At 45.5% G+C, this 10152-nt stretch overlaps 1 protein-coding gene across 1 annotated transcript in view; it reads left to right on the top strand.

The window, feature by feature from the left end:
* Positions 1 to 302: 302 nt before the first annotated feature.
* The window catches only part of LOC306660404 (cilia- and flagella-associated protein 337-like), a gene marked incomplete at its 5' end in the record, with an annotated part of 81008 nt that continues 71158 nt past the window's right edge, over positions 303 to 10152 (top strand). The window contains 2 exons of the mRNA XM_079138594.1: positions 303 to 380; positions 8173 to 8219. Of these exons, the coding sequence (XP_078994720.1) occupies positions 303 to 380; positions 8173 to 8219 (125 nt within the window). The remainder of the gene's footprint in view (positions 381 to 8172; positions 8220 to 10152) is intronic.

The raw sequence follows: 10152 nt of genomic DNA, 5'->3' as shown, positions 1-10152 counted from the left end.
ATGCAAGAGTGTGGGGCCCCTTCTTCCAGCAGCCAAGGTGGCACCAAGTCTACTTCACAGAGGGCCCATTGGCCTGGGCATCTCCTTACAGCTTGCTCTCAGCTCCTGCACTGGTTTTTAAATAAGTTTCTTATTTTAATCATGAATCTGCACACTGGTAGTAGACGATTAAAGGAAGAGAGTCGGAAATCACGAAGTAAACAAGTGTCTATTTCCAAGACTGTTCTACAAATAAGGCATGACATAAAGGGCCTTTGCCAGACTCCGCCCTCCCCCTGTGGCTTCTGATATCATATCTGAAGATGGTGTTTTGTGTTTGTGTTCTTTGCTTCAGCTTCCTGGATCCTGACAAGTGCCTGATCCTCTATGGCGATGACCAGGTAGGTGTGGGTGTGGAACTGAGTCAGGAACCAGAAGACCATCTGCTGTCCTTCGCAGAAGAAGTGAGGGGGAGGGAAGAGGCTGGGTGCATCTGTGTCTCCAAGCTGAGCTGGAACGAAGAGGAAAAGAGACCAGGAAATGCAGCTTTGTGAGAATAAAAACATTCAGGGGTAACGTGCGTGAGGCTGGTGCTTTTGGCCCTGTCCACTCACCTTGCCACCCCCTAAGTGGTGGCTATTACCATTGCCTTTTGTGAGACTGGGGAAAGTGAACCTCGGAAGAAGATTTAATTTGCCCAAGGATCTATGATTCCAAGAGGTGGCAGAATTAGGATTCGAACCCAAGAGGGTTGACTTAAGAAACTAGGCTTAACTGATCATCAAAGGAACAAAAGAAATGCTCCAGGGAAGTAAATGTGTGCAGAAATGCACCTGGGAATGCAGTTGGCACTCTGAAAGCATCGAAGTCCAATGCAGGGGACAGGGAAGTGGCACAGCTGGCTTGCTCCCATTTGTCTGGAGGCTCCTGCTAACCGGGGCCAGGAAGGAGGAACCCTTTCTCTGTTTTTGCTTCCCAATTAAAAATAAGATTTACATGCAAATTACCCTGGGAGAGGAAGCAACGTGATGTAAACAACTGAAGCTGAGTGATTGGATGTTCTAGAATTTTCCGGAGAACAGGTTTGGACAGGGCAATGACAGGAGGTCATCTGAGTCTTGCATCAAAGAGGGAGCAGAGGAAGATAAGCAGGGAGCAGAGCAGAATTGAACTTTACCTGGTCTTGCTTCCTAACGCCACTCAGATCCTGCCTTTTTCTCTACTCTCCTTAAAGCCTTTTAATGCAGATGTTATGAAATATGAGGGGTCTCCGGAGAGAGCAGGTGCCCAGCACTTACCTCCACAGAGACCTACAGACCAAGGACTCGCGTGGTGGGAGCAGGAGAAGGTCTACTCGTTGCCCAGCTCTAGAGGGCGCCATTCATACAGGCTACAATATGAACGGTGTCCTGGATTTGTGCCACGCAGCCTCCAGGCAGGAATTCCCCCAAAAGAACATACGGCACAGGGACGGGATGCAGAGGGAAGCCCCTCTTGATCAGTAGTGTCCTGTGGTTGCCAGCCTCTGTAAATGGGCTCCCTGTCTCTGCCTCTTCTATGCTGCTCTCCCGGGTGCAAGGTAGCCTGGTTCTTTTCCTCCTGCTGAGGCCAGGGAGGGAAGCCAAGGGCAGGTCCCAGCGACACTGCCTGTTCATTAGAATGCAAGTTTATTGGTAAAAATGCAAATGATTCATTTCACTTTATCTTTCCGACAGACCGCGCGGTAGCAATAACTGACTGCTCCCTACACCTGTCATCGCTGCCGCACTGCTCACTTTGTGTAAAGGGCCTGCCACCCTTCAGGTGTATATATAGTAACCGTCACTGAAGGCCGCAGGCTGGAGCCCCGATCATTCACTGCCCCCTAGTGGACTCCATGAGAATGAGCCCACATACCAACTGTGTTCCTGCTCTGTTACAGGTTCTACGCAAGTCAGGGATGCATTTATCTCAGGAATAGTTTGCAGCTTCTGCTGCTTTCATCTCTGTTGTTAGTATCTGTGATTCTTAATTAACATCACTAAAATGGAATAAAATGTCAATCAGGGGTGACTCTTTGTAGAGCTATATTTGAATGTTAAAAAGTCATGACATTTTCTAACAGTATTTAAGGCTTCATTTGATGCTCATTTTAAAAATCAGATTTCTTTAGACTGGGGAAAGGCTTAAAGTGAGCATAGCATTGAAGATATTAGGTTGCCATTTAGCATAGCTTCGGGTTGTGTGTGAGAGAAACAGGTTTATTTATGAGACAGAAGCTCTGATTCTGCCTGCCTTGTCACCTAATCTGTCATCCAATCATCCTTTGGCAGCTTTCAAGGTTTTCATGATTTGCATACTTCTTGGTTGTTATGTGTCCCTGGAATCGGTTGCCCAATCATACTCAGAAAAAGGTGAGCCACATTTGTGGTCTGCTGACAAAGGCCAGAGGAACTTGCTCATCAATGGTCACTACAATGGTTGCCTTTGTGGTGGTCAATCAAGGATGAGTGACTGTCCTCTCTAACTTTGCACTTAACCCAGGATCAGGTACTTTAAGATCTTTCAAAAATATTCACCGGTGTTACCATATTGGTGTTACCACCGGTGTTGGCATACTAGGAAAACTATTTCTTAAGAAGGTTAAAGGGCTGGGGAGATTAGCTCAGTTGGTAGAGGGCTTGCCTTGCAAGCCCAAGGCCCTGGGTTCAATCCCCAGCATGGAAAAAAAAAAAAAAAAAAAAAAGGTTAAGGCATAACTTCTATACCCGTTTGGAGCCCAGGACTTGAATAGATTTGAAACTATCCCAAGAGTTCCAGCCATATATGGTTCTAGCTGTACGGCGTATCCATGGGCTAGAACAAAAACCTTTCCATAGACTGGACTCCTGCCTTCATCAACTCTCCATCAAGTCTGGACAACCGTGTTCTAAGCATTCCTCACATATACGGACCAGCTTTGCATCTCCACTTGTAGATTGGTGCTACTTATGTACCCTTGGAAGAATTGAGAAAACAGGGCCTTGAGTAATATTCTATGCTTTGTGGTTCAGATGAGGAAACAAGGCTCAGAACAATGGTGAAAGGAGTGGTATCTGTGGAGATAGGTGGAGGAATAATGCCACAACCCCCCGATAATAGAGCAGACTCTGCCCTGATGGTAGGAAAGTTCCAAGAGGGAAAAATGTTGGTGAGAAAGCTTTGGTGTATCAACACAAAGCGGAACTCAAAATTTTCCACCCTGTGTAGATCAGAAACCACAATCAGTGAAGTGCTTTGGGGATCTCTAAGCCAGATGTAGTTTTCCCCAGGGTGTCACAGGAAGTGCTGCTGGTGATTCATAGGGTTAAACTTTTCCTCCTGAGTTAAAAATAAATGGGATCTGCGGCTCAGTGTGGAGGGGGAAGGGCCACTGCTGGCCCTGTGGGTGCTAGCGTAGGGTGGGACAGGACTGCTACCTGATCAGAGACTCAAAGGGCTGCTGAAGAACATGGCAAAATCCCTGCCCATGGAAACTTTTTATCATGATAATAAAAATAAAATAAGCATGGGGGTATAACTTATCAGAGTGAAACCACAGGACAAACCAGTGCTTTTTCCGTACATCCACATAGTAGCCCAGTGCAGTCTTTGGGCTGCTATTTTATTAGTTGGGTCAAACAGCCCTCAAGTGGCTCCATTTGACCTAACTTAGTTCAGTCAGGCAATGTGCGTCATAGATCTTGAGGCTGCAGAACTGAGTGGTTATCTCATCTACCCCCTGGCATCTATAGCCAGTATCATTTCTAGGAAAATCCTCAAACCACAACTGAATTAAGTTCTAGGAATGGGGATAAGGCAAGGCAAAGAGGATGCATGGCTGAAAGTGAAGCATATTCTTTCATGGGTCTTGGGAATTTTAAAATGATGTAGAAAAATCAAGCCAAAACACAGGTATGCAAAAATGGGATTTAGAAGTGCACATTAAAAACAGCAGCATAGAACTTACCAGTATTTCTGCTCTCTGACCTTAAACTACTGCTTCACCCTAAGGTCACCTGTCTGCCCCGTGACCTGGTTTGTGTGTGAAGTGACAGAGTAGGCAGACGTGCACAGAGAGAGCTCCTCTTCCAAGCTGGCCGTCATTCAACCAGAGGATGGTTTCTGGAAGCATCACTTGTGCTATGCCTCCACAGCCGCTCCAGCTGATCTCTGGCCAAGCTGCCTCATTGGCGATACCAATCATGTTTTATGCAAGGGTTTCAAAGCTACTGCCGCCGTTGCTGCCGTGGTGGCTCTAACCTGGCCTTTCATGTCTTGGTCTAGACAGATGCATGATTGAATAAAGGATTCATCCAAGCCTCGTGTCACATTGGCCATCTGGAAAGTAGCCAACCACTCATTTAGCAAATTGCTCTGTTTAAATGCAGCTGCTGTGTCTCAGCGTTTATGCTACCAAGACAGATCGCACGATTCCTCTGCCTTCATTTATCTGAGCTGCTCCTCTCAATCTGCCTAGGAACTTAAAAAGCCTGTTAATGCATGACAAGGCACTTGACCCGCATGATTTCCAAGCCAAGGGGGAGCATCCGTCTTGTGCTGGGCCGTCCTTTCCTCAAAAGCAAGGGCACAATGCCTGTGCTCCCTGTCTTAATGAAGGCTGCCTTTATTAAGAATTCCATTAAGCTCCACAGCGCCCAGCCATCCAACACTGTAAATATTACCCTTTAGAAATGCACCCAGGGGCCTGGCGCAGGCAGCTGGCCCAGCAGCAAGTGCTCACCCTGGCGATCGGGAGGCGACCTCAGACCTCAGATCTCTGCAGAGAGAAGGGTGTCGTTGATGGGTTGGTGCCTCTCTCCATTTGGAAAGATGGATTACAATCGTTAGCAGATAATGTCAACAAAGCCCCTGAGATGATGTGAATAAGAGTTGGAAACCAAATGACTTCAGAATAGCAATGAGCTCTGAGGTGCTTTACCTGCAGTTTCTTTCTTTCTTTCTTTCTTTTTTTTTTTTTTTTTTTTTTCCAGAGTAGGCAATGGAAGAAAGGAGATCACTAAGGCTAAGCAGCTTGCTATCTGGATGTCCCTGGTCACTTTGGCCTGGTGCTGATTGTCATCTGTTATTTACCAGGGTGAATAATCCTGATGACCATTGATTTATAAATTGTTTAATTCATTTGGGGTCCCTGTATGATTAAGTCTGGCAGCTAGAAGTCAAAGTCAGTGAGTTCATCAAATAAATATCATGTGCTCACCTCTTAGGTAGGCTTGCTGGAAAAGAATGGCACAATAAATCATTTTGCAATCAAATGCTTCGGTGGGAGGCAGAAAAACACAGACAAACACAAAAACAAAGCAAGAAGAAAAACCACAGGAGTACTCGAGGGTAGGACTGCATGTGAGCTTGGAGTCAGATCCCACTGCCCTTTTGAACAAGTTCACCTTCCAAACCTCAGTTTCTACATCTCAAAATCAGGGGCACGTTTACCTTTTGGAGTTATTTCTAGGAATGATCAAGTCACTTTTTACCTGTAGGGATAGCTCAATAAATCACACAGTCTTGACTTTGATACTAGAGGCATTCAGAGGAAGTAAAGACCATTTTGGATTGGAGTAAGTGGAGCCACCTTTATAGACCAGTTCAATCCTGAAGGAAAGATGAGTCCTGGGTAGAGCAAGGGCATTGGATGAGTGGAACAATGTGAGCCAGACACAAAGATGGTGGGCAGGGAAGGAGGTTGGGCAGCTGGGCGGACCAGAGGAAAGAGCTCCAAATTTGGAACATGGGAATGAAAATGATGAACGAATGAGAGGACCCATTGCTGAAAGATCTTGAAAGTCAAGGAAATGGTCCTGACCCAATCTACCTGATAACACAGCACCATTTTTATTTCTTTAACAGGAAAGTGGCAAGAGTGGGTATTGGGAAGATTTACTTGGTGCCAGTGAATAAGGCGATCCCCTGGAGAAATACGGTGCTGGGAGATGGGGTCCGAGGCCAGGCACCATCCAGGCCTGATGGATGAGAGTTTCGGTGGCAGTGTCAAAGGATGGATGGGAAGGAATAAGGCTGTTACTCCCTTCCACGGAGGCAGACCTGATGCCCACATAGATATGAGACAGACAGAAGAAAAGGAAGGGAAACAGGTTTTATGGGGCATCTTTTCCATGTCAGACACTAGGCTAAGGTGCTTTCTCAACCATTCTCATTTATCTAGCTGGAAGAATCGGACTCCAAGGAAAGGCAGGCCCTGGAAACAATGGAACCATTCAGTTTTCTAGCTGGTGAGCTAGGGCCACAAATCTGATGGTATAAGTGTTGGGAGTGAGGTGACTGTAGAGCAGCCTATGTCCTCTATGTGCAAGGTCCTGACAGAAGAGGTGAGCCCCAGTATGGGGTTCAGGAGAGAGATACGGACATGAACATCATTGGCTTAGGGGAGACAGCTCCTCAGGAAGAATGGAAGAACCCTGAAGGACTGGAGGGTCGGGAGAAAAGAGCAGAGGACTGAAAACCCAACCTGAGGGACCCAAGGACAGAACTAAGAGCCAACAGAAGCCCAGGAATGAATATGTCCAGGAGGAAAAAAGACACTCTCAGCCAAACATGCAGGGAACTCGAGGAAGATAAGAGACTGAGAAATCCCACATGATTGATTAGCAATGGAAGTGTGCTGAGAAAAACAGCCGCCGAGGGACAGGGAGAGAGAAAATGATGCATTGACCGAGGAGAGACGTGGAGGGAGGGAAGCCGTCTATGGTGATCCCTTGAAATCGAATGGGTTTCTAAATGGTACTGCGATGGCATGAAGAATTGACAGAAGCCAATGAAGCTGATTCAATTCCCATTAATAGACGACACATTGGGAAAAGCTTACATAAAACACACTTGACACAGAATTTTTAGTGTATGTCAAACTCACATTAAGAAAAGCCCAGCAGACCGAGATTCCATTTGTACCCACACTGAGGTTATTTTGCGAGAAAGGGACTCTACCTACAATGGAGTCCACGTGCTATGGACTTGGCTAAGATCACGCTTGTTCCAAGGCTTATCTACCCAGGCTCAAAAACACAAATATCTGTTTTTGTGAGTTTTTTCACCAATAGACCTGACAAGAACAATTTTAGAGGAGCAAAAGTTTATTTGGCACTCAGTTTCAGAGGTCTCAGTCCATAGACGGCTAGATCCATTGTTCTGGGCCCGAGCTGAGACAAAACATCATGGTGGAAGAGGAAAGAAACTCAAGACAGAACATTCAGGAAGCAGAGAGACTAAGCCTGGCTCACCAAGAACAAATTATATACCCCATAGTCATGTTCCCAGACCCACTTCCTCCAGCCACACCCTGCCAGCCTACAGTCACCACCCAATTAATCAGTGAATTACACACTGATTAGGTTAAGGCTCTCATGACCCAATCATTTCGCATTTCAATGTTCCAGTGTTGTCTCACACGTGAGTTTTTTGGGGACACCTTCTACCGAAACCATAACAACACAGGAAGTTTTAGTAAGTTCTGTTCTGCTGCTAAAATCTGTGTGACCTGGGCCACGTCATTCAACTTCCGTCTCTTCATCTGTAATATGGGGATTAAAAAGTTGCTGGCCCCAGAAGATTTTTTGGGGGATTTAATGAAATAAAACATGCAAATCCTTTAGTTAGGGCAGGGCCAGTACCCACTTAAGGATATATCCTCTGGTCACACTGATAGTGAAAAATATTACCCAGTTCCTACCAATAAATTAACAGAATGTATTTGACGATGGGGCTGCAAGTTTTACTATTATACTTACCCTGTTGTTATGCCAGTGTTTCCCACTGTTCCCAGTGCAGATCGCTAAGAAACAAAATTGTGCTGGAGTGGTCAAGGTCCTCCAAGTGCACGGCTGAGTGCAACGGGGAACTCCCCTGTGACTGTGAGTCCTGGCACATGGACAGTGCAGTCTGGCCGAGCTCATGTCCCACTCAAGGTTACGGCAACTCCAGTGTCTCTTGAATGTGAAAGCCCATCTGTTTGGGAAGAAACAGAAAAGCCTGAAAAAAAAAAAAAAAAAAAAAAAAAAAAAAAAAAAAAAAAACCATCTACTCCCTTTTAAATGGAAAAATTCTATTTGTTGCCTCTGCTGAGGGAATACAAGATTTTAGTGTGTGAGAAACAAATGTGTGGCTTTCTTACTTCTGGAAGAAATTTATTATTATTTTTTTCTTTTTTAAACTGTATTGCAGGGATGTGTGAACATTCTGTTTTTGGCATCTGTTGGTGAACTGTTAAGGTAAATATTAAAATGTAAATACAATTTCAAAAGAAGGGGAAAAGACCCTTTAAAAAAAAAGTAAAAGCATAATCTCGTTATGTAATTATTGCCATGAACAAATTGTTCTCAAGATAGTTTGGGATTGGGATTTGCTTTTTCTTCTCATTTTCTCAGATTGTAACTCTATATTCCCACCCCCTGCTTTGCTCTGAGACTATTATGGCTATAATACTGCTATAGACCTCCAAAGGTGGTGTATTTATTCATGTCAGAAATGTTTCTGATGACATAATGGAGCAGTCTATTTGATTCAGAGATAGAGCAGTAAAAACAAAACTAGTCACAGAAAAAGCCAGGGAATATAAGATGTTCAGAGGATCAGGTGTAATATAATCATCCTGTGTAAGTCAGGGGAGGCAAGGTGCATAACAAACACCCTCCCCATCCCAGTTTAGAGTCTTCTCAAAATAGAAATGTGTTTCCTGCTCTTTACAAGCATTTGGTGGGTGGCCTCCTTTTGGTGCATTGGGGACCTAACCTCTCCTAAGGCTTTGGACAGCAAACTGGGGAAGACATCAAGGCAGGGGCAGGTAGGAGGATTCTATGGGGTATGGCTGTGTGGGCTGTATGTCACTTCTGCCTGTATTCCAGAAGTCAGTCTTGGGACCACCCTGATGGCAACTTTACCTCAGGAATGTGCCCTTCCCTCCAACCCAGCTTCTTGAATTCCTCCCCTTTACTGCGCTCAGAGCCAATGCCACCTCTTCCAGCAAGTCTCTCTGATCCCAGCATGTAGCCATCTGTCCCTGACACTCACGGTTTGCACCACACCAAGGCCATTCCCATTCACCACCTCGTTGCCAGACTCCGTAGACATGTCTCCTATTTCCAACAGAGTGTGCAATAGTGAAAGGAGAGCACCCCTCCTTTAGTGGGTACTCAGTACACAATTGCTGGGAGAAGGTGGGAGATGTGCCACACGAGCCTGTAGCCGGGATCGCTGGCTGAAAGTTCTCTGCGACTTGGCTCAGCCAGGTATTTACCCCTCCCTCAGTGTCCTCATTCCTAATCCTAGGACCATAATGCCTCAGACATACAGGTAGTTCAGGTGTATCCAGAAGGAGGACCAGGTCAGATTCATCACCTGGTTCACCCACCCAGAGCATTTTGGTGACTTCAGATGGAAAATCCAGCCCCGCCAGGAGGCAAACAAAATTCTGCCTTGTGTAGCAGAACAAAGGGGTGGAGGTGGGATCCCCATGCTGCTTCTCAAAAACTGGAGAAGATTTTCCTGCAGCAAATAGAAAAGGGCAAATCAAGAATGAACATCCCCAGCTTTTGCTTGAAGTTCCTTTCTCCAACCCAAAGGAAAGACTGGCTAAAAATATTTTGTGGTCACAATGCAAGCTCTACTTGAAAGAATACTTAGCTGCTCTAAAGATCAGTTGTTCCTCAGTATTCTCTGGGTATTGGTTCTATACCCCTGAGGATTCCAAAATTCAATGGTGCTCCAGTTCCTTATATAAAATGACAAGTATTTATATAAAACCTGCTCCCATCCTCCCGTAGATTTTAACCCACCTCTAGATGACTTATGATACCTAATGCAATACAAATGCGATGCAAATAGTTGTTGTATTGTTTAGAGAATAATGACAGGGAAAGTCGGTGCATGCTCGGTACAGATGCGGTTGTTTTCCAAATATCTTTTATCTGCATTTGCTTGAATCTGAGGATGCAGAGCCTGCAGATACAGAGAGCTGACTGCAGTTGTCTTGCTCAGAACCTTAATAAACCCATCCGCTTGCCTCCTGGTGAATCTTGCTTTTGCTTGGGACTCTGGTTGACTCCTGGAATGTCGTTCAAGCTGAGCGGGAGGGAGCATAGAAGCTCTGGAAGGCTTGCTCAATGGAGGGGCCCTGGGGAATCCCCATGCTGAGAAATGGCTCTG

The sequence above is a fragment of the Sciurus vulgaris genome (genome assembly GCF_902686455.1).
Source record: "Sciurus vulgaris genome assembly, chromosome: 4".
NCBI classification, from domain to species: Eukaryota; Metazoa; Chordata; class Mammalia; order Rodentia; family Sciuridae; genus Sciurus; species Sciurus vulgaris.
This window is presented reverse-complemented; position numbering and strand designations above follow the sequence as displayed.